At 48.6% G+C, this 25,100-nt stretch overlaps 1 protein-coding gene across 3 annotated transcripts in view; it reads right to left on the bottom strand.

Annotated features, from left to right (window-relative positions):
• Window positions 1-25,100, bottom strand: part of DIS3L2 (DIS3 like 3'-5' exoribonuclease 2) — a 241,485-nt gene that overhangs the window by 152,815 nt on the left and 63,570 nt on the right. For all 3 annotated transcript variants that reach the window (XM_087965561.1, XM_087965559.1, XM_087965560.1), the window contains one exon: window positions 11,757-11,961. In XM_087965561.1, the coding sequence (XP_087821687.1) occupies window positions 11,757-11,961 (205 nt within the window). The remainder of the gene's footprint in view (window positions 1-11,756; window positions 11,962-25,100) is intronic.

The following is a 25,100-nucleotide window of genomic DNA, read 5'->3' on the forward strand; positions in this document are numbered from 1 at the left end:
TGGGACTAGAACTTCCTGTCACCTGGTGATTGGCTCAAAGTCACCCAGCCGTCTTTCATGCCTAAAGCGGGACTAGAACTTCCTGTCGCCTGGTGATTAGCCCAAAGTCACCCAGCCGGCTTTCATGCCTAAAGCGGGACTAGAACTCCTGTCGCCTGGTGATTAGCCCTAGGTCACCCAGCCGGCTTTCATGCCTAAAGCGGGACTAGAACTCCCTGTCACCTGGTGATTAGCCTAAAGTCACCCAGCCAGCTTTGACATCTAAAGTGGGATTAGAACTCACTGTCACCTGGTGATTAGCCCTAAGTCACCCAGCCGGCTTTCATGCCTAAAGCGGGACTAGAACTCCCTGTCGCCTGGTGATTAGCCTAAAGTCACCCAGCCAGCTTTGACATCTAAAGTGGGACTAGAACTCCCTGTCACCTGGTGATTAGCCCTAAGTCACCCAGCCGGCTTTCATGCCTAAAGCAGGACTAGAACTCCCTGTCGCCTGGTGATTAGCCTAAAGTCACCCAGCCAGCTTTGACATCTAAAGTGGGATTAGAACTCCCTGTCGCCTGGTGATTAGCCCTAAGTCACCCAGCCGGCTTTCATGCCTAAAGCAGGACTAGAACTCCCTGTCGCCTGGTGATTAGCCTAAAGTCACCCAGCCAGCTTTGACATCTAAAGTGGGATTAGAACTCCCTGTCACCTGGTGATTAGCCCTAAGTCACCCAGCCGGCTTTCATGCCTAAAGCGGGACTAGAACTCCCTGTCGCCTGGTGATTAGCCCAAAGTCACCCAGCCGGCTTTCATGCCTAAACCGGGACTAGAACTCCCTGTCGCCTGGTGATTAACCCTAAGTCACCCAGCCGGCTTTCATGCCTAAAGTGGGACTAGAACTCCCTGTCGCCTGGTGATTAGCCCAAAGTCACCCAGCCGGCTTTCATGCCTAAAGCGGGACTAGAACTCCCTGTCGCCTGGTGATTAGCCTAAAGTCACCCAGCCAGCTTTGACATCTAAAGTGGGATTAGAACTCCCTGTCGCCTGGTGATTAGCCCTAAGTCACCCAGCCGGCTTTCATGCCTAAAAGCGGGACTAGAACTCCCTGTCGCCTGGTGATTAGCCTAAAGTCACCCAGCCAGCTTTGACATCTAAAGTGGGATTAGAACTCCCTGTCGCCTGGTGATTAGCCCTAAGTCACCCAGCCGGCTTTCATGCCTAAAGCGGGACTAGAACTCCCTGTCGCCTGGTGATTAGCCTAAAGTCACCCAGCCAGCTTTGACATCTAAAGTGGGATTAGAACTCCCTGTCGCCTGGTGATTAGCCTTAAGTCACCCAGCCGGCTTTCATGCCTAAAGCGGGACTAGAACTCCCTGTCACCTGGTGATTAGCCTAAAGTCACCCAGCCAGCTTTGACATCTAAAGTGGGATTAGAACTCCCTGTCGCCTGGTGATTAGCCCTAAGTCACCCAGCCGGCTTTCATGCCTAAAGCGGGACTAGAACTCCCTGTCGCCTGGTGATTAGCCCTAAGTCACCCAGCCGGCTTTCATGCCTAAAGTGGGATTAGAACTCCTGTCGCCTGGTGATTAGCCCAAAGTCACCCAGCCGGCTTTCATGCCTAAAGCAGGACTAGAACTCCCTGTCACCTGGTGATTAGCCTAAAGTCACCCAGCCAGCTTTGACATCTAAAGTGGGATTAGAACTCCCTGTCGCCTGGTGATTAGCCCAAAGTCACCCAGCCGGCTTTCATGCCTAAAGTGGGACTAGAACTCCCTGTCACCTGGTGATTAGCCTAAAGTCACCCAGCCAGCTTTGACATCTAAAGTGGGATTAGAACTCCCTGTCGCCTGGTGATTAGCCCTAAGTCACCCAGCCGGCTTTCATGCCTAAAGCGGGACTAGAACTCCCTGTCGCCTGGTGATTAGCCTAAAGTCACCCAGCCAGCTTTGACATCTAAAGTGGGATTAGAACTCCCTGTCGCCTGGTGATTAGCCCAAAGTCACCCAGCCGGCTTTCATGCCTAAAGCAGGACTAGAACTCCCTGTCACCTGGTGATTAGCCTAAAGTCACCCAGCCAGCTTTGACATCTAAAGTGGGATTAGAACTCCCTGTCGCCTGGTGATTAGCCCTAAGTCACCCAGCCGGCTTTCATGCCTAAAGCGGGACTAGAACTCCCTGTCGCCTGGTGATTAGCCCTAAGTCACCCAGCCGGCTTTCATGCCTAAAGCGGAACTAGAACTCCCTGTCGCCTGGTGATTAGCCCAAAGTCACCCAGCCGGCTTTCATGCCTAAAGCGGGACTAGAACTCCCTGTCGCCTGGTGATTAGCCTAAAGTCACCCAGCCAGCTTTGACATCTAAAGTGGGATTAGAACTCCCTGTCGCCTGGTGATTAGCCCTAAGTCACCCAGCCGGCTTTCATGCCTAAAGTGGGACTAGAACTTCCTGTCACCTGGTGATTGGCTCAAAGTCACCCAGCCGTCTTTCATGCCTAAAGCGGGACTAGAACTCCCTGTCGCCTGGTGATTAGCCTAAAGTCACCCAGCCAGCTTTGACATCTAAAGTGGGATTAGAACTCCCTGTCGCCTGGTGATTAGCCCTAAGTCACCCAGCCGGCTTTCATGCCTAAAGTGGGACTAGAACTTCCTGTCACCTGGTGATTGGCTCAAAGTCACCCAGCCGTCTTTCATGCCTAAAGCGGGACTAGAACTTCCTGTCGCCTGGTGATTAGCCCAAAGTCACCCAGCCGGCTTTCATGCCTAAAGCGGGACTAGAACTCCCTGTCGCCTGGTGATTAGCCCTAAGTCACCCAGCCGGCTTTCATGCCTAAAGCGGGACTAGAACTCCCTGTCGCCTGGTGATTAGCCCAAAGTCACCCAGCCGGCTTTCATGCCTAAAGCGGGACTAGAACTCCCTGTCGCCTGGTGATTAGCCCTAAGTCACCCAGCCGGCTTTCATGCCTAAAGCGGGACTAGAACTCCCTGTCGCCTGGTGATTAGCCCAAAGTCACCCAGCCGGCTTTCATGCCTAAAGTGGGACTAGAACTTCCTGTCACCTGGTGATTGGCTCAAAGTCACCCAGCCGTCTTTCATGCCTAAAGCGGGACTAGAACTCCCTGTCGCCTGGTGATTAGCCTAAAGTCACCCAGCCAGCTTTGACATCTAAAGTGGGATTAGAACTCCCTGTCGTCTGGTGATTAGCCCTAAGTCACCCAGCCGGCTTTCATGCCTAAAGTGGGACTAGAACTTCCTGTCACCTGGTGATTGGCTCAAAGTCACCCAGCCGTCTTTCATGCCTAAAGCGGGACTAGAACTTCCTGTCGCCTGGTGATTAGCCCAAAGTCACCCAGCCGGCTTTCATGCCTAAAGCGGGACTAGAACTCCCTGTCTCCTGGTGATTAGCCCTAAGTCACCCAGCCGGCTTTCATGCCTAAAGCGGGACTAGAACTCCCTGTCGCCTGGTGATTAGCCCAAAGTCACCCAGCCGGCTTTCATGCCTAAAGCGGGACTAGAACTCCCTGTCGCCTGGTGATTAGCCCTAAGTCACCCAGCCGGCTTTCATGCCTAAAGCGGGACTAGAACTCCCTGTCGCCTGGTGATTAGCCCAAAGTCACCCAGCCGGCTTTCATGCCTAAAGCGGGACTAGAACTCCCTGTCGCCTGGTGATTAGCCCAAAGTCACCCAGCCGGCTTTCATGCCTAAAGCGGGACTAGAACTCCCTGTCGCCTGGTGATTAGCCCAAAGTCACCCAGCCGGCTTTCATGCCTAAAGCGGGACTAGAACTCCCTGTCGCCTGGTGATTAGCCTAAAGTCACCCAGCCAGCTTTGACATCTAAAGTGGGATTAGAACTCCCTGTCGTCTGGTGATTAGCCCTAAGTCACCCAGCCGGCTTTCATGCCTAAAGTGGGACTAGAACTTCCTGTCGCCTGGTGATTAGCCCAAAGTCACCCAGCCGGCTTTCATGCCTAAAGCGGGACTAGAACTCCCTGTCGCCTGGTGATTAGCCCAAAGTCACCCAGCCGGCTTTCATGCCTAAAGCGGGACTAGAACTCCCTGTCGCCTGGTGATTAGCCCAAAGTCACCCAGCCGGCTTTCATGCCTAAAGCGGGACTAGAACTTCCTGTCGCCTGGTGATTAGCCCAAAGTCACCCAGCCGGCTTTCATGCCTAAAGCGGGACTAGAACTCCCTGTCGCCTGGTGATTAGCCTAAAGTCACCCAGCCAGCTTTGACATCTAAAGTGGGATTAGAACTCCCTGTCGTCTGGTGATTAGCCCTAAGTCACCCAGCCGGCTTTCATGCCTAAAGCGGGACTAGAACTCCCTGTCGCCTGGTGATTAGCCTAAAGTCACCCAGCCAGCTTTGACATCTAAAGTGGGATTAGAACTCCCTGTCGCCTGGTGATTAGCCCTAAGTCACCCAGCCGGCTTTCATGCCTAAAGCGGGACTAGAACTCCCTGTCGCCTGGTGATTGGCTCAAAGTCACCCAGCCGTCTTTCATGCCTAAAGCGGGACTAGAACTCCCTGTCGCCTGGTGATTAGCCTAAAGTCACCCAGCCAGCTTTGACATCTAAAGTGGGATTAGAACTCCCTGTCGCCTGGTGATTAGCCCTAAGTCACCCAGCCGGCTTTCATGCCTAAAGTGGGACTAGAACTTCCTGTCACCTGGTGATTGGCTCAAAGTCACCCAGCCGTCTTTCATGCCTAAAGCGGGACTAGAACTCCCTGTCGCCTGGTGATTAGCCTAAAGTCACCCAGCCAGCTTTGACATCTAAAGTGGGATTAGAACTCCCTGTCGTCTGGTGATTAGCCCTAAGTCACCCAGCCGGCTTTCATGCCTAAAGTGGGACTAGAACTTCCTGTCACCTGGTGATTGGCTCAAAGTCACCCAGCCGTCTTTCATGCCTAAAGCGGGACTAGAACTCCTGTCGCCTGGTGATTAGCCTAAAGTCACCCAGCCAGCTTTGACATCTAAAGTGGGATTAGAACTCCCTGTCGCCTGGTGATTAGCCCAAAGTCACCCAGCCGGCTTTCATGCCTAAAGTGGGACTAGAACTCCCTGTCGCCTGGTGATTAGCCCAAAGTCACCCAGCCGGCTTTCATGCCTAAAGCGGGACTAGAACTCCCTGTCGCCTGGTGATTAGCCCAAAGTCACCCAGCCAGCTTTGACATCCAAAGTGGGATTAGAACTCCCTGTCGCCTGGTGATTAGCCCTAAGTCACCCAGCCGGCTTTCATGCCTAAAGTGGGACTAGAACTTCCTGTCACCTGGTGATTGGCTCAAAGTCACCCAGCCGTCTTTCATGCCTAAAGTGGGACTAGAACTTCCTGTCGCCTGGTGATTGGCCCAAGTGTCTTAACCAGTTTTCATGCTAGGGGCAGATTAGAATCCCCAGTCTCCTGGCGACTAGCCCAGAGTCTCCTAGCTAGCTTTCATGCCTAAAGTAGGACTAGAATTCCTACCTTCCTGGTGATCAGCCCAAAGTCACCTTAAGATTGTCAGGAGAGACCTGTGTTTATATATCTTGAACTGTCTCCGTGAGAAAATTAAAAGGAGGGGGGGGGGGAAATAATCTCAGGGCCAGTTGAACCCACAACTCTGCTTTAAAAGCGGTCTTGAGAATAATCTGAATGGGTGCGCGGCAGTATCTGAGACTCAGTGGTGGGATTACAGTAGTGAGGGATACACCAAAATCAACTCTGCAGGAAAAATATTTCCCCGAGCGACCAGAGTCCAATCCAATCAATACACTAAGGTCAATGTATAGACCCGTCTAGCCTACACTGATGCCCTCCAGATGTGTCGGTCTTCCATTTGTGCTGGCTGGGGATGAAGAAGGGCACCGATCCAACACAACTAGAGGATGAGAGGTGAGGAAGGGTTAGACAAACACCCTCCCTGCTGGAGCGGCTAGGAGGGGCCGGGTTCGTACATTCAAGCGAAGACCATGGCAGGTTTTTAGCGCTGAAGTGTCTCCCTGGCTAATGGGCAAAGGGTGCAGGGCAGAGCTAAGGAGCTAAGGAGCAGGACACCTTTAAGGCAAGGTGGACCCCATCCTGGCTTGTATGAAGACTGTTCCTTGGCCGGGTCTTGCCAGATGAAGGGACCTCTGCTTGGAGAACCTCAAGGGGCCACACAAAGGACCATAGACTCTCAAAGCCACACTCAGCGCATGAGCCCAATTCAAACATGACAGGCAAATGTTTGAACCCATCAGATGACCCAGGATTGACCATCCATCCATCCATTCATCCATTCATCTATCCATCCACCTATCCATCTATCCATCTATCCATCAATCCATCATCCATCATCTTCATCTATTCATCCATCCATCCATCCATCTATCCATCCATCTATCATCTATCTATCCATCATGTATCATCTATATCCATCCATCTATCCACCCATCCATTATCCATCATCTATCATTCCATCCATCCATCCATCCATCTATCATCTATCTATCCATCCATCTATCCAACCATCATCTATCCATCCATCTATCATCTATCTATCTATCCATCCATCCATCATCTATTATCTATCATCTATATCCATCCATCTATCCATCCATCTATCATCTATCTATCCATCCATCATCTATCATCTATATCCATCATCCATCTATCAACCCATCCATCATCCATCATCTATCATTCCCTCCATCCATCCATCTATCATCTATCTATCCATCCATCATCTATCTATCCATCCATCTATCCAACCATCATCTATCCATCCATCTATCCAACCATCTATCATCTATCTATCTATCTATCCATCCATCATCTATTATCTATCATCTTATCTATCCATCCATCTATCCATCTATCTATCCATCATCCATCATCTATCATTCCCTCCATCCATCCATCTATCATCTATCTATCCATCCATCATCTATCTATCCATCCATCTATCCAACCATCATCTATCCATCCATCTATCCAACCATCTATCATCTATCTATCTATCCATCCATCCATCATCTATTATCTATCATCTATATCCATCCATCTATCCATCCATCTATCATCTATCTATCCATCCATCATCTATCATCTATATCCATCATCCATCTATCAACCCATCCATCATCCATCATCTATCATTCCCTCCATCCATCCATCTATCATCTATCTATCCATCCATCATCTATCTATCCATCCATCTATCCAACCATCATCTATCCATCCATCTATCCAACCATCTATCATCTATCTATCTATCTATCCATCCATCATCTATTATCTATCATCTTATCTATCCATCCATCTATCCATCTATCTATCCATCATCCATCATCGACCTATCCATCCATCATCTATCCATCCAACCATCTATCATCTATCCATCCATCCATCATCTATACATCCATCTATCATCTATCCATCCATCCATCTATCATCTATCCATCATCCATCCATCATCTATCTGTACATCCATCCATCTATCTATCTATCTATCTATCTATCTATCCATCCATCCATCCATCTAAAGGGAGAATGAGGAGGAGGGAAGGAGGGAAAGGGAGAGGGAGGGAGGAGAGAGAAGAGAGAGGGAGAGGGAGAGAGGGGAGGGAGAGGGTGAAAAGAGAGGAGGAGGAGGGAGGGAGAGAAAGAGGGGGAGGGAGAAAGAGGGGGAGGGAAGGAGGGAGGGAGAGGGAGAGGGAGGGGAGGGAGGGAAAGGGGGAGGGAGGGAGAGAAGAAAGGAGGAGAGGGGGAGAGGGAAGGAGGAAGGAGAGGGAGGGAGAAAGAGGGGAGGGAGGGAGGGAGGGGGAGGGAGAGAGGGAGAGGGAGGGACTGGCCCAAAGTCATCCAGTTGGCACTCATGCCTAGGGTGAGTAGAATTCACTGTCTCTGGCTGGTTGGCTCAAAGTTACCCACCTGGCTTTCGTCCCTAAAGTAGGACTAGAACTCGCTGTCACCTGGCAGTTGGCCCAAAGCCACCCCTGAAAACCAAGCCTAAGCTGGGACCAGAACTCACATCTTAGAGCTTCTAGCCTGGTGCCCTACCCACTAGACCAAACTGCTTAGGAATATTTACCAATGCCTAGGAACAGAGCACGCACAAGCAGGCGCCTGCACAACTTTGGATTTGTGTGAGGGAAAACCTGGGGACAAGGAGGCCATCCTCAACGCCTGAGGATTAAGATGACCCCATCATGACTGTTGGAGAAGTCAACATGGACGGTTGAATTTGTTCTTATTTTGGGGTTTTCAAAAAAAAAGGCAACCGGTTGGCCTCTGCAAGCATGCTGGACCACAGAGGCCTTGAAGAGGATCCAACTCCGCTCCCACGTTCAAAACCGCTCCAAGGATTTGTTAGCTACTCCTCCTTCCATGATCAGTCAAGGCCTAGAGTAGGAGGTTGTGTAACCTGTATGTTAGGGGTGACGTGATATTGCAGGCTTGCAATATCGAAGGCAGTGGTCGCCAATCGGTAGGCCGGGAACCACTGGTGGTCCGCAAGAAAGTTTTGGTGGTCCTCAGAGAAATGTGTCCCCCCCCACACACACAAAAAAGCGATTAATCCAGGCTGTGTGGGAACACAAGGCTGCGCCACCCACATGGCCCGCCCACCCGCTGGCTCCCACCTTTCAGACCTTACCTTGAGTAGAGCCACGCGAGCTGGAACTGGAAGGTGAGACCAATGATAAGGGAGGGAAATCCGCCCCAGGGTGGCTTGCGGACGCTGGTAGGAAAGTCGGTCCCATATTCCAGAGCTGCAGTCGTCACAGAACTGGCCTTTTTGGTCATCCCACAGCAGCTCCTCCTCCAGTCCATGGCAGGCTGGCGCACCCAGAATGAGGAGCAGCTGCTCCGGGATGTCCAAGGGTCCAAAGGACTCCTGAAGCTCTGGAATATGTGACTGACTTTCCCACCGAGGTCAGCAAGCCACCGTCAGTCAAAATTCATATTTAGGGATCTGTGGGATTTAAAATTATGAGTTTGGGGGTCCCTGAGGTCCAAAAGGTTGGCGACCCCTGATCTAAGGGGCTGCCCCGAAGAAGAGGCGGGGTCAGCCTATTCTCCACAGGACCAGAAGGCAGGACAAGAAGCAACGGATGGAAATGAATCAAGGATGGGAACCAGGGTGGTTATGCTATCGGTTCAGACCGGTTCGGCTGATCCGGTAGTAAATAAAACCTCCTACGATAAGCTGAGAGGAGGGGGAAAAAGCCTCAAAATTGGCCCTCCAACCTGTCCTTGCGCTTTTCTCTTCTTTATCCTCCCAGCTGATTGGCACTGCAGGCCTCAGCTGCGTGTGTGGAAAGCTGCGCGTGTGCGATAGGTGTGTGCACGATCACCGAACCGCTAAGAACGGGTAGGATTCCACCGCTGGGACGGAATCCCTTCGAAATAAAAGAGAAATTCCCTGATGGTGAGAATAATTAACCAGTGGAACTCCTTGCCACCAGAAGCTGTGGGTGCTCCATCACTGGAGGCTTTTAAGAAGAGATTGGACAGCCCTTTGTCTGACATTTGTATAGGATTCCTGCCTGAGCAGGGGGTTAGACTAGAAGACCTCCCCAGGTCCCTTACAACTCTGTTATTCTGCTTTGAAGGAATATTCACTGGCGTTCGTTTTCTTTTCTTTGACCTAAAATCCAGCTCCAAAACTTTATTTCAAGACAAAGACGGCTCATCAGTGATTCTGGTTCCCAGATGTAGCGATAAAGACGGATTTCCTGTCGCTACCCTTAGGATGAAGACTTTCAAAAGACGCTTCCAAAAAAAAACTAAAAAAAAAAAAACGAATCGACACTTCCCAGAGCTGGGAAGCATAAGAATTTCGAAACACGCCCTCCTCCTATCTGGAGATGTAAAATGATTTCCCAATTGGAAAAACAAAAACAAAAAAGCTGAGGTCACCTTGCCCAGAAAACCTGCAGCCTGGAGATTGCAACATGGGGACTTCCACACCAAAGTTGAGAAATACGGGCTTACAGGTTGAAGCGATTTGAAATCCTGGAAAACAGATCGCCGTTTGATCTGCAAAGTTTCCGAGCAGGACAGCGGCCGGGAAAGGAAAGGCACTCGTGCCTCTTGGATATAGTGGACTGCAGAAGGAATCGATCAGACCTCCGGCCCTTGCTTATCGATAGAAACCGAGTGGAGCAAATGGCCAGTTTTAAGTTTCTAGAAGTTACCCTAATAGAGGATATGACCTTGGGGAGCTCACATTGCAGCGCTGATCAAAACGTCCCAGCGGCGGTTGTACTACCTTGTTTCCCCCCAAAATACAACCTACCCTGAAAATAAGTCCTAGCTTGATTTTTACAGGTGTGCCCAATAGAAGCCCTAATTAAGATCCTGCCAACTCCAGGATGGACGGGTAAAAATTAAGCTAGGGTGGGGATGAGTGGGGGTGGAGCTGCTCTACTGCTTAACTTTGGACAGTTGTAGCCAGGGAGCGCACACCCTGCCTTGCCGGTCCATTTCTTCTGCAGCCAACAAGGCTTTCCTGAAGGCCTGAACAAGCCTGATGATCCTGAGCTGGCTGCAGAGGCCTTCAGGAAAGCCTTGCCGGCCACAGAAGAAGAAGTTCCTGAAGGCCTCTGACAGCAAAAGGAGGCCGTGGGCGACGCACACAAGTGAGGTTAGTCAGTGGATGACATCCCCCCAAAATAAGACCTGGTGCCTTTTTTTTGGTGGCAAAAATACATAAGACAGGGTCTTATTTTCAGGGAAACATAGTACCCGAGGCTTCTCAGGAAACAACAACTGAATGAAAAACTGCTGGAGACCTACCACTGCACCATAGAGCAGGGGTCCCCAACCACCGGGCCCCGGACCGGTACCGGTTCATGGAACATTTTCTACTGGGCCGCCGGTTTGCTGGGTGCCGCCATCTTGTTTGACGAGAAAGTGCTTCCGGGTGAGCTTTTCCAGTTGGAAAGCGGCGTTTGGGTCCTGAAGGAATCCTCGCGCCTTAGTTTCATCGAAGGGGGCGGCTTCAAACAAAACTAAGGCGCGAGGATTCTTTCAGCACCAAGGCAAGGCGAGCCGAGCGACCGTCCCGAAGCCGTCCCGAAGCCCATCGACAAAGGTACAAAGGAGGAGTTGAAGGTAGCGGGGAGAAGCGGGGACGGCTGGCTGGCCGGTCGCTCGGCTCGCCTTGCCATGCGTGCTGATGCCGGTACCAGGCCACAGATCATTTTGTGATGCCGGTACCGGGCTGTGGCACAAAAAAGGTTGGGGGCCACTGCCATAGAGTATCTTAACTTACTGCACCTCTGTATGGTTTGCCAATTGCACAGTGCCAGATAGGAAAGCGCTCCAGAGGGTTAACGTCATTGCCCAGAGGATCATGGGTTGCCCTCTCCCCTCTTTGGAAGAGCTTTAGAGCTCCCGCTGCCTTAAGAAAAGCTCAAAACATTCTCCAAGATCCATCTCATCCTGGGAACCCCTTTTTTTTGAACTATTACCATCTGGCAGGCGGTACAGGACAATAATAAAAACAAGGACAAATAGGCTGAAAAACAGCTTCTATCCCAGGGCAGGAGCTCTCTTGAATTCTGCTGTCTAGTGCAGTGTTGGTGTGATGTTGGGGGTTTATCAATTCAATGTGTATAGAAAGTGAAGGATGTGTGAGTGTGTTTTATTTATTTTTTTATAGTTGCCATGCACACTGAAGATGGCATTTCATTTTGTTGCACGAGGTGCAATGACCATAGAGTAAACTAACTAGACGGAATTCAAAAAGGAGCAAAGGGGGGAAGAATGAAAAAAAAAAAAACAGGGGCCAGGTGCGAAACCCGAGATCCTCACCTTTAATATCAGCCCCCAAGGACAGCTGATGCTTCAGATCTCTTGCGTGCTCCTGTTGGCTTCTCTCATTCAACGGAGCCTCCGTCGGGGCATAGGAGCCGCTGGCACCCCCTTTGCCTGGACTGGGAAGGACCGAAGCGCCTGGTGAATCCTCTGAGCTTAGAGAAGCTTCCGTTTCTTGCTCGCAAGCGTCCGGTTTGTTTACCTGGGGAGCAAGAAAAGAGAAATGGGGCATTGGGGCTGGGAGGGCAGAAAGGGTGAACTGGCCACTTGGACCTCTGCCGGTTGGAAAAAACCCGAGAGCCTGGGTGTTCACCACAAGGAAAGAAGAGAAGTTTAGGGGCCTTGGCTCTTTCGTTCCTTCCATTCAGCTGTTGTTTTCTTGTTCAGGAAGAGAAAAAAAAACAAAAAATAAAATAAAACAAATGAAAAAACACAAATGGAATAATGAAAAGAAATAAAAAAAAGAAAAAGATAATTTTTTTATCTGGGAGCTACAATTGCACTTAACAATGAACTTAAGGAGCCACCATCAGGGATCTGTTGGACAGTATTACTTGGTCTCTTGTGTGTTTTTAGGAGGTGGGGGATTTTGGCGGGTGGGGAGGTGGTTTGGGGATCGTCATGTGTGTGTGCATGTTGAGTCTGCTCTCTGGGGGTTATGTGAATTTCGTTGTATGTGCATACTGTGTATATCCGTACAATGACAATAAAGAATTCAATTCAATTCAAAACTTAAGAGTAGGAATAAAACGTCGAATAGGAATAAAATGTAGAGTAGAGCGGAGTAGGAGTAAAACAAACAGTAGAAATAAAACTTAGATTAGTGTAGAGTAGGAATAAAACATAGATTAGAGAAGAGAAGAGTAGAGTAGTAGGAATAAAACAGAGTAGAGTAGATAGAACGGAACAGAATAGGAATAGGAATAGAACAAATTATTGAAACGGAATGGAATGGAATGGAATGGAATAGCAATAGGAATGGAATAATAGAAGATGGAATGGAATGGGATGGGATGGGATGGAATGGAATGGAATGGAATGGAATGGAATGGAATGGAATGGAATGGAATAGAATAGAATAGAATGGAATGGAATGGAATGGAATGGAATGGAATGGAATGGAATGGAATGAAATAGAATAGAATAGAATAGAATAGAATAGAATAGAATAGAATAGAATAGAGAATGGAATGGAATGGAATGGAATGGAATGGAATGGAATGGAATGGAATGGAATGGAATGGAATGGAATGGAATGGAATGGAATGGAATGGAATAAAGAATGAAATAGAAATAGAAATAGAAATAGAAATAGAAGAGGGTGGAATAGGAATAGAATAGAAAATAGAATGGAATGGAGTGGAAAGAATAGAATAGAATAGAATAGAATAGAATAGAATAGAATAGAATAGAATAGAATAGAATAGAACAGAACAGATCAGAACAGATCAGATCAGAACAGAATAGAACTAGAATAGAATAGAATAAATGAAAATAATAGAACAGAATACAGAAAATGAATAGAATAGAATAGAATAGAATAGAATAGAATAGAATAGAATAGAATAGAATAGAATAGAATAGAACAGAATTCTTTATTGGCCAAGTGTGACTGGACACACAAGGAATTTGTCTTGGTGCAAATTGTGTGGGGGGGGGGGGGGAGAAGAAGGCTTGGAAATTCTGCAGATCCTACTTTTCCTCTGTAGGACGAATGAACAAAACCTTTCGAAGGCAGCTGGGTAAAGCAACGGAGTCAGAGCCGATGCAGCAGCGTTCCTTGAGAAAGTCCGGGCTAAGAGGAGTTATGCAACAGCCCTGCTACCCCCCTCCTCTGTTTGGTCAGGATTACAAGCGAGCAATTCTTGGAACGGCCACCAGCCGCTTGAAATTACTTTCAAAGTCAGAGCCCGTTGCCAGGATTGGGCTGAAATTCGCCATCTCCTGTGCAACGAGACGCTGAAATGAGGCAGTTCCATCTTTTTACAGCCTCTTTCCATTCCTTCCCTTGAGAGGTTATTCTGTGCTGTCATCAGCTATTTCTTCAACGCTGGCAGCTTTACAATGTATGGACTTCAGCACCTGGAATGCCCACAGTGAATAGCAGTAGCAATAGCAATAGCACTTAGACTTATATGCCTTTAAGAAGGAAGGAAGGAAGGAAGGAAGGAAGGAAGGAAGGAAGGAAGGAGGGAAGGAAGGAAGGAGGGAGGGAGGGAGGGAGGAGGGAGGGAAGGAGGGAGGGAGGAAGGAAGAAGAAGGAAGGAAGAAGGGAGGGAGGAAGGAAAGAAGGAAGGAAGGAGGGAGGGAGGGAGGGAAGGAAGGAAGGAGGGAAGGAAGGAAGGAAAGAAGGAAGGAAGGAAAGAGGGAGGGAAGGAAGGAAGGAAGGAAGGAAGGAAGGAAGGAAGGAAGGAAGGAAGGAAGGAGGGAGGGAGGGAGGGAGGAAGGAAGGAAGGAAGGAAGGAAGGAAGGAAAGAAGGAAGGAAGGAGGGAAGGAAGGAAGAGAGAAGAAGGAAGGAAGGAAGAAAGGAGGGAAGGAAGGAAGGAAGGAGGGAGGGAGGGAGGGAAGGAGGGAGGGGGAAGGAAGGAAGGAAGGAAGGAAGGAAGGAAGGAAGGAAGGAAGGAAGGAAGGAAGGAAGGAAGGAGGGAGGGAAGGAAGGAAGGAAGGAAGGAAGGAAGGAAGGAATAGCACAGACTTATATACCACTTCATAGTGCTTTCCAGCCCTGTCTAAGCCGTTTGCAGAGTCAGCCTCTTGCCCTCAATGATCTGGGTCCTTGTTTTACCCACCTTGGAGGGATACATGGCTGCGTCAACCTTGAGCTGGCCAGGGTCGAACCCCTGGCTGTGGGCAGAATTTGTCTACAATGCTGCACTCTAACCAATGTGCCACCACGGGAGGGAGGGAGGGAGGGAAGGCAGGAAGGGAAGGGAAGGGAAGGGAAGGGAGGGAGGGAGAGGAAGGAAGGGAAGGAAGGAAGGAAGGAAGGAAGGAAGGAAGGAAGGAAGGAAGGAAGGAAGGAAGGAAGGAAGGAAGGAAGGAAGGAAGGAAGGAAGGGCAATAGCACTTAAGACTTATATACCACTTCACAGTGCTTTTACAGCTCTTTCTAAGCGTTTTACAGAGTCAGCCTCTTGCCCCCAACAATTCTGGGTTCTCATTTTACCCACCTCAGAAGGACGGATGGATGAGTCAACCCTGAGCTGGCCAGGATTGAACTCCTGGCTGTGGGCAGAATTTGTCTGCAATGCTGCATTCTAACCACTGTGCCACCACGGGAAGGAGGGAAGGAAGGAAGGAAGGAAGGAAGGAAGGAAGGAAGGAAGGAAGGAAGGAAGGAAGGAAGGAAGGAAGGAAGGAAGGAAGGAAGGAAGGAAGGAAGGAAAGGATTCACACTTAGACTTATATGCCACTTCACAGTGCTTTACAGCCCTCTCTAAGCGGTTTACAGAGTCGGCCTCTGGCCACCAACAATCTGGGTCCTCATTTTACCAACCTTGGAAGGATGGGAGGCTGAGTCAACCTTCAGCCAGACAGGATCGAACTACCGGCTGTGGGCAGTGAGTTAGCCTGCAATATTGCATTCTAACCACAAGGAAGGAAGGAAGGAAGGAAGGAAGGAAGGAAGGAAGGAAGGAAGGAAGGAAGGAAGGAAGGGAGGGAGGGAGGGAGGGAGGGAGGGAATCACACTTAGACTTATATGCCACTTCACAGGGCTTTACAGCCTTCTCTAAGTGGTTCACAGAGTCAGCATATTTGCCCCCAAAGAATCTGGGTCCTTATTTTACAGATCTTGGAAGGATGGAAGGATGAGTCAACCTTAAGCTGGTCAGGATCACCACATTACAAAAAAAGATGTTGCGGCTTTGGAAAAAGTGCAGAGAAGAGCAACAATGACGATTAGTGGGCTGGAGGCTAAAATATACGAAGAACAGTTGCTGGAATTGGGTATGTCCAGTTTAATGAAAAGAGGACTGGGGGGACACATGATAGCAGTCTTCCAATATTTGAGGGGCTGCCCCAAAGAAGAGGCAGTCAAGCTGTTCTCCAAAGCACCAGAGGGCAGGACAAGAAGCAACGGGTGGAAACTGATCAAGGAGGGAAGCAACCTTGAATTAAGGAGGACTTTCTTAACGGTGAGAACAATTAATCCGTGGAACATTTTGCCATCAGAAGTTGTGGGTGCATCATCCCTGGAGGCTTTTAAGAAGAAACTGGCCAGCCACTTGTCTGGAATAGTATAGGGTTTCCTGCTTGTGCAGGGGGCTGGACTAGATGACCTCCAAGCTCCCTTCCGACTGTGTTATTCTACTCTTGTATCTCAGTCCACCCAAGAGAACTCATTTTCTTCCGTGGGTTTCCTCCTTGCTCTTCGCCCTTTTGTCTCATTCTTCTATTTCCAGTCAAATTTCCCAGCCTTAAGAAGAGAAGACGGGCAGTCCTCGACTTACAACAGTTTTATTTAGTGACCGTTCCAAATTACAAGGGCACTGAATAAAGTAACGCACCGCCATTTTTTCACACTTGTGACCGTTGCGAGCGTCCCCATGGTCGCGGGATCCAAATTCAGACGCTTAGCAGCTGGCTCATATTTGCGACAGTGTCCCGGGGCTCACACGATCCCCTTCTGCGGCCGTCGGACCAGCAAAGTCCACGGGGAAGCTGGATCCGCTTTAACCACAGGGTCACTAACTCCACAACTGCAGCAATTCACTTAACAACGGTGGCAAGAAAAGGCGTAAAGCGGGGCAGAGCTCAATGAACAGCCTCTCCATGGAAATCTTGGGCTTGAATTATGGCCGTTAAGTGGAGGACTACCTTTTGCCGGCAGCCCTCAGGAAGCGGGGGAAAGTTCTCCCCCGTGGGATGGGCGACAGACATCCGCCTGGGCCCTGAGTAAGCTGTGAGTAAGTCGGGGAGGGGTGAGTGGGAGAAGGGCTCGCCCAGCTGAAGCGGCTGGATTTTCCCACAACCTGCACCTTTTCTGGAGGTAAAGCCGCACAACGGCACCTGGGCTGAAGAGGTCAATTCAATCTCACAAAACACACACCGTTACCAACGGGGCCCTTGTGTGTCAATGGGACGTTATCGTGGGCTCTGACGCTCTTCGCAGCACAAAGCCGGATGGCAAACACACAAAAACAGAATGTGAGGGGGCTTGTAAACCATTTTTTTTAAAAAAAATATTATTCCCAAGAGAGAAAATAAAGAGAAGGAAGCAGAAATCGGGGTGTTTTTAAAATTATTATTACCGTTTCGCCAAAAATATGACCTACCCTGAAAATAAGCCCTAGCTTGATTTTTACATGCATGCCTAATATAATCCCTACACCCAAAATAAGCCCTAATTGAGATCCCACCCACTCCAGAGTGGATGGGTAAAAATTAAGCTAGGGTGGGGATGTGGGGGGTGTGGAGCTGCCCTACTACTTACCTTTGGACAGGTGTAGCCAGGTCTCACACACCCTGACACCTGCCTTGCCGGCCCATTTCTTCTGCAGCCGTGAAGGTTGGCAAGGCTTCCCTGAAGGCCTCTGGAGCTGATTACAAAGCTCTGGATCGATCCAAAGCTCTTTTATCGGCGGCAGAGGCCTTCAGGAAAGCCTTGCCCTTCTGTCCCTTCCTTTTCTTTTCCTTCTTTCCTTTTTCCTTCCCTTCTGTCCCTTCCTTTTCTTTTCCTTCTTTCTTTTCTTCCTTCCCTTTCCTTCTTTCCTTTCTCCTTCCCTTCCCTTTCTTTCCCTCCCTTTCTTTTCCTTTCCTTCTTCCCTTTTCCTTCCTTCCATTTCCTTTTTCCTTCCCCTTTCTTTTCCTCTCCTTCTTCCCTTTTTCTTTCCCTCCCTTTTCCTTTTTCTCACCCCTTTCTTTTCCTTCTTCCCTTTTTCTTCCTTCTGTTTCCTTTTCCTTCCCCTTTTCTTTTCCTCTCTTTCTTCCTTTTCCTTTCCTCCTTTCCTTTCCTTCCCCCTTTCTTTTCCTTTCCTTCCCTTTTTCCTTCCCTTCCATTTCCTTTTTCCTTCCCTCCCTTTCTTTTCCTCTCCTTCTTCCCTTTTCTTTCCCTCCCTTTTCCTTTCTCTCACCCCTTTCTTTTCCTTCTTCCCTTTTTCTTCCCTTCCGTTTCCTTTTCCTTCCCTCCTTTCTTTTCCTCTCCTTCTTCTCTTTTTCTTTCCCTCCCTTTTCCTTTTCCTCACCCCTTTCTTTTTCTTCTTCCCTTTTTCTTCCCTTCCATTTCCTTTTTCCTTCCCTCCCTTTCTTTTCCTTTCCTTCTTCCCTTTTTCCTTTGATCCCTTCTCTTTCTTTTCCTTTCCTTCTTCCCCTTTTCCTTCCTTCCCTTTCCTTCTTTCCCATTTCCTTTCCTTTTCTTTTTCCTTCCCTTCCTTTCCCTTTCTTCTTTTCTATCTTCCTTTCCCCTCTTATCAGCCAGCTTCCGACAAGCACAGTCAATGGAGGAAGCCAAATTCACTTAATCCCCCCTCTCCGATTCACTTAATAAGTGCAGTGATTGTCTTAACTGTGTCAAAAAAAAAAAGTATTGCAAAGTGGGGCATAACTCACTTAACAACTGCCTTGCTTAGCAACATTAAGTGTTGGACTCAACTGTGGTCGTATGTCGAGGACTACCTATTACTGGACGGAGATCAAGACAAGCTCGTTGTGTGACTTGGGCCAGGCCTACCTCACAAGTGTGTTGTTCTGGAGATAAAAAGAGAGGCCACACCCTGTTCTTCAACAACAGCTGGGAAGCACCGCAGGTGCCCACCAAGAAATAGGATACTTGCTAAGTCAATCACACCCTCTTGGGATGCTGGGGTTCAAAGGTTCACCAAGTCAGCAGTGGAAATAGCTTGCAGAAAATCAGATTAATCTGGGATTCATTATCCTCCCCAGAGGATCATTTGTTATGCTGGAAGGAGCGGAGAAGTGCAAAAGTTATTATAAATATAGGAGACAAAAGAGGGGGGTGGGGGCTTGGCTGGGAGGCCTTGGGCCAGCAGCCAAGATTAAGAACACTTGAAGAATTTTTAACTCAAGGGACCGCTTTCCTAACGGCGTTAGGTCGACCGCGGGAAAGGAAAAAATTAAAACGATCAAAACAACAGGAGTGGGGAAGGCTTCACAATGGAAGCCACCAATCAGGAATCGGGGGAATCCTTTTCCTCGGATGCCTGCACAAGAAAAGACGGGATGGGTGGGAAAATGTTCTGGGATCAACTCTGGAGGGAAGCCAAGAGGGCCAAAGAACCTCCAGGATCACTCCCACCCAGACTGACAGGGCAAGCAACTAGAATTGAGAGCGAACCTCCCTCCTTCACTAGACCTGATGATGTTACAAAGTTCGGCAAGGAAATGTCTGCAAGGAAACAACCGATCTCAGAGAGCCCCAAGGACCCTTCAAAGGGCCAAGACAGCCTAGCGCAGGGGTCTTTTAAGACTGGTGGACTTCAACTCCCAGAATTCCTCCTCCGGTCATGTTAGCTCAGGAATTATGGGAGTTGGAAGTCCACAAGTCTTAAAGCTGTCAAGTTTGAAGGCCCTTGGCTTAGCTTGTGTGGGGCATCCCATAAATGTGGGGGCATTGGTGTTCTTTGAGCTTGGCTGTTTTCTTGCAGATGTTTTCAGCAGCAGGCAAAAAAAGCCAACGCAATCCTAAGTTGCATTAACAGAGGGATATAATCAAAATCAAGGGAGGTACTAATACCACTCTATACAGCCTCAGTAAGGCCACACCTAGAGCACTGCATCCAGTTTTGGTCCCCACGCTATAAAAAAGATGTTGAGACTCTAGAAAAAGTGCAGGGAAGAGCAACCAGGATGATTAGGGGACTGGAGGCTAAAACATGAAGAACGGTTGCAGGAACTGGGCCTGGCTAGTCTAGGGAAGAGAAGGACCAGGAGAGACAGGATAGCAGTCTTCCAGTATTTGAGGGGCTGCCACAGAGAGGAGGAAGGGGTCAAGCTATTCTCCAAAGCGTAAGAAAGAAAAAGAAAGAAAGAAGAGAGAGAGATAGGAAGGAAGGGAGGGAGGGAGGAAGGAAGGAAGGAAGGAAGGAAGGAAGGAAGGAAGGAAGGAAGGAAGGAAGGAAGGAAGGAAGGAAGGAAGGAAGGAAGGAGGGAGGAAAGGAAAGAAGGAAAGAAAGAAGAGAAAAGAAAGGAAAGAAAAGGAAAGGAAAGAAAGAGAGAGAGAAAGGAAAGAAGGAAAGGAAAGAAAAGAGAGAGAAAAGAAAGAAAAAGAAAGAAAGACATCAGAGCAAACCATGGATGGACAGAAGACATGTCTAGTTTAAGGAAAAGAAGGATAGGGGTGACATGATAGCATCTTCCAATATCTCAGCGCTTGCCACAAAGAAGAAATGTAAAAAAGAGGTTGAGACTGTAGAAAAAGTGCAGAGAAGAGCAACCAGGAGGATTAGGGGACTGGAGGCTAAAACCTACGATGGACGGTTGCAGGAACTGGGCCTGGCTAGTCTAGGGAAGAGAAGGACCAGGGGAGACAGGAGAGCATCTTCCAGTATTTGAGGGGCTGCCCCAGAGAGGAGGAGGGGGTCAAGCTATTTTCTAAAGCACCCGAAGGCCAGACAAGGAATAATGGATGGAAACTGAACAAGGAGAGATTCAACCTGAAAGAAAGGAGAAACTTTCTGACAGTGTGAACAATCAACCCCATGGAACAGAAGTTGCCTTCAGAAGTTGTGGGAGTTTCATCACTGGAAGCTTTCAAAAAGAGACTGGATTGCCCTCTCTCAGGAGTGGTGTAGGGTCTCCTGCTTGGGTGGTGGGTTGGACTAGATGACCCCTTCCAACTCTGTTAGTCTGTATTATCTAATGTTTCACAACCCAAATAGGTTAACTTTACCAGTGCTACAAAGGAGGTGGGTTTGCAGAGTGAAGGAAAAAGACACGAGGAGAGGGAGAAGGGAAAAGTGGAGAAGGAGAAGGAGGAGAGGAAGAAAGGGGGACAGAGGAGGAGGAGAACTGTGGGTCCCTGATGCTGCCTAAGCTTGGTGGGGTTTTTGCAGACATTCTGTGACCCAACTAGGTAACATCAACCGGTCCAGAAGGGAGGGTGTTTGCAGAGTAGAAAAGGAGGAGAAAAAGAAGGGGACAGAAGACAAGAAGGACAAATGTGGGTCCTTGAAGCTCTCTGAGCTTGGCTGTTTTCTTGCACACTTCATTATCCAACTAGGTCCGTGACGGTGAACCTAGGGCAGAGCCATTTGTGCCGGCACGCGAGCGGCAGGCACACTTACCTCACTGCGCATGTGTGTGCCTCACAGCTGATTTTCGGCCAGTTTGAGGCCTTTTTCGGCCTCCCAAAGGCTCAAGGAAGGCTTCTGCAGGCTTTGCAGGCTGAAAACTAGCCCCGTTTTGTCACTTCCTGTTTTTCCGAAAATACCGGAAGTGACGAAACGGGGCTAGTTTTCGGCCTGCAAAGCCTGCAGAAGCCTCCCTCAAGCCTTTGGGAGGCTGAAAAAGGCCTCAAACCCGGGCGAAAATCAGCTGTGAAGCATAGTGCAGGTAAGGGGGCAGGGTTGGGTATTGCGCACACATGCGTAGGAGGGCATGGGGGGGCACGCATTGCCTTCTGGGTACTGGCATGCGAGCATGAGTGTGCAAGCGCGTGCACAATTTTTGGCACAGGAGCCCCAAAAGGTTAGCCACCACTGAACTAAGTTATATCATTCGTGCTAGAAAGGAGTGGGGTTTGTTCTCTGTTTATATACAATATAACCCCACTCCCTACTAGCGCGGATGATGTTACCTAGTTGGGTGACAAAACGTCTGCAAGCAAACAACCAAGCTCAGAGTGCCGGCAAGGCCGACTGGAGAATTGAGGTCCCTCCATCTTCGGGTGGTCAAATTTGAGCAACACTAGAGTTTTGATGCAACAATGCAAAAGAAAGGTGCACTGTCCGCATATCAGAGCGGTTACAGAAGTCTTTCAGAACATGGGCGTGTGTGCAAAAGACGCCCTCCACGTGCCTCCACACCAGGTCTGACGCAAAGGAGGTTGGGATGTACACCTGAAGCTTTCTGGGGTGGGTTTGGAAACAGGAAAGCAGTTGCAAGCGTTCAGTCCCTGCCCAAACTGTTTGCGCCTGTCTCTGCATTCAGGAGACAAACCACGCAGGCAATTCCCCCTTGTTTTTGTGGTGGCAGAAATGGAAAGGACGCAAGGCCCCTGCGTCATGGCGTCCTCGCCCACTGCCGTTTAAGGTTGCCCTTAATGAGAAGAGAGGAAGGCTCCTGGGGGGGTGGGACGTCAACGGGGCCTGGGGCCTTGACGTCTGCCTTCACTGAGGAAGGTGTGTCCCACCCAACGTTAAAAGGCTAGGCTTGTGTGGAAAGGCCTCAACGGTGACCCCGCCAAAGTTCTGGCTTTCGTTTCTGAACGTCGCCACTCAAATTGGCTTAACTCGGAGAAATAACTTCTTTTTTTTTGTTGGAAAAAAAATTGACACCCCCCCCGAGCCAAGCCAGACTACCTTCACTTGCACAGAAAGTCACGTCACAATTAGCCTTCATCGAGCTCAGGAGCCTGAATGGAAACTTGGTGAGCTGTATAACAGAAGAACGGTGCGGGAAGGGGGACCTTAGAGGTCTTCTAGTCCAACCCCCTGCTCAAGAGAGGAAACTATACCGTTTCAGACAAGTGGTTGTCCAATCTCTTCTTAAAACCTTCCAGTGTTGGAGCATTCAACAACTTCTGGTGGCAAGTCGCTCCTCTGGTTAATTGTTTTCACTGTCAGGAAATTTCTCCTTAGATCTAAGTTGCTTCTCTTCCTTGACTGTCCCAAAGGTGCTTTTCCAGGAGGCAACTGGACTTTTTTGTTGTTTCTTTTGAAGACGTTTCGCTTCTCATCCAAGAAGCTTCTTCAGCTCTGACAGGATAGTGGGGAATGGAAGGAAATCCTGTCCGAGCCGAAGAAGCTTCTCCAAGGAAAAGCAAAACATCTTCAAAAGAAAAAAAATAAGGAAATCCAGTTGCCTCCAGGAGAAAGCACCTTTGGGACCACTATGACCTGGAGGATGGAGAATCTCTACAGACTCTCTTCGACAGGTTTCTGTCCTCCAAGCACCTGTCACGTAAGGTGTTGGTGTAAGAAATGTTCCCTGCCTCATCTGAGAGAAAAGTTAGCACCTGTGAGGATTTGATGCCCAAAAAGGATGTTACAGAACACAAGAAAGACATGGGAAAACAGCGTCAAAGATACTGAAGAGGCTAAGAATTCAATAATGCCAGAAAGGCAAAACTGCTTTAAAATCTTGGGACTGTGGGGTAGTGAAATAAACACTTTACAGGTTAGTTCTTGACTTACAACCATTCGTTTAATGACTGTTCAAAGTTACCACAGCACTGGGGGGGGAAAAGGACCATTTTTCACACTTCTGACCACTGTAGCATCCCCCAGGGTTGTGTGATCAAAATTTGGGTGCTTGGCCACTGACTCATACTTAGGACGGTTGCAGTTTCTCAGCAACCCCCTTTTGCGAACTTCGGACAAGCAAAGTCAAAGCCAAGGTTCACTTCGCAACCGTGTGACTAACTTAAGCCGTGAGATGCAAAAGCTCGCTTAACAACCGTTGTGCTGAAGAACGGAAACATGGGGGGGGGGGCTCCGCTGTAGTTGGAAGTCGAGGACTACCTTTTATCTGATTCTACCCCACCCACTCGCCGGTGAGATTTCTCTATTTTTTCCAAGGGAAGCAAATCCTTTTAATCCTCTTTCAAACTGTATACATAAATTAACCGGATATTGCAGCTTTGATTTGTGTCAATTTTATTCGTTTGGCTTCTGAGAGGATTTGCAGCTACGCTAATATTTACAGAAAGGCTCAAACTTAGAAAAGAGATACCTGAATCCCTTCCCATTGAAAATTCAGGGAAATGACACTTGAGGAAGCCCAACCCTGCCTGGCTTGTTTATAAAATGACAAAAGAAGGAGGAGAGGAGAACAAGTGGCTTAAGATATCGCTGTGGAAGAATATTTGTTCTGGAAAGGCCAGAACTGGGTTTTTCATAACAATCTCCTTGTCGAGGCTCTAACAAGGATCACAAAGGAAGAGACAAGCCCAAATGTCTATTTGGGAAAACAAGGTGTCGTGCCCTTGTTGGAGTCCGATTCTGAGGGGAAGATTGAGCAGCTTGACAGCGAGTGCGAGTGTGGCTCTGGTGGCTGTGGAGGCAATGGGGGAAGGGCACAGTCCGGCTTGGACATTCAGAGAAAAACCCAAGGCCATCTCCTATTCATCCTAGGGCACGCAGGGAGGAACGGAGAAGGGAGCAACATGGCTTACCGGAGAGGAAAGGGCCCTGATCCCCTTCATGGGCTGCAGCTGGGAAGAATGTTTAAAGGGCAAACTGCACATGGCAAACTGCACATGGCAAAAAAAGCATGCATTATTTTGTCGAGGCTTATCTGAGTTTTGGCGTCCTCCCAACTGTTCATGCTGCGTTATCTTGTGGAAGCCTGCAATTTATCATCCTGGCCTGTCATGTTAATTACTTCAGCGTGGTTTGTGTTGGGTTTTTTTTATTTCTAATTATCTTTACTTTGGGTTCGGACTGCATTTCTTTCCTTTGTAGACTGTTTTTGAAAGAATTTGATCTGGACATTAAGGGGTCAAGTTGGAGGCATTAAAGGGAATTTATCTACTTTGGTGACTGTTATTTTTGTGCCGCGCCCCGGGTCACCACACAAGGATTCTACATCTGGTGAGCCAGATCAGGTGCAGGCATTAAAAAATAAATAAAATTAAGTCCCCAATATCAGCCTTGTTAAGGACCGAGATTGATGACGACTATTTCCAGCGCTGCTTTGCTAGTGTCAGATGCATGTATGTATGTATGCATGTATTCTCCCAGTCCAGAACATCTTACATTCAAAAGAGGGAATATAATATTTCAATTAATATAATACAGGTAGTCCTTGACTTACGACCACAACGGAGCCCAAACTTTCTGCTGCTAAGTGAGACATTTGTTAAGGGAGTTTTGGCCCCATTTTACAACCTGTTGTTCTGACCCAACCGGGTTCCCAGAGAGCAAACACACAGACAAACTCAGTAACTCAAACTTTCACAGCTTTAATCTACAAATAACTTCTTCGTAGATAAAAGACGGCTTGCAGCCAATTAGTCCAACCAGAAAAGCCTTGACAGAATTCTTCAGATAAGCTAGAGTCTCCACACACAATCTTAGAGCGTTTTTTTGCCTTCAACAGAGCAAAAACCCTTTGAAACCAGGCTTATATTCCCTGGAGGGAGGGGCCATTAATTAGCATTCTTACTCCCGAGTCTCGACTGTGTTGCTCTACTATGAATCATCCTGCGCTCACTCGCACTT

Source organism: Notechis scutatus, chromosome 4, assembly GCF_049901735.1.
Source record: "Notechis scutatus isolate UNSWTSFEM ecotype Mainland chromosome 4, rNotScu1.2, whole genome shotgun sequence".
Lineage (NCBI taxonomy): Eukaryota > Metazoa > Chordata > Lepidosauria > Squamata > Elapidae > Notechis > Notechis scutatus.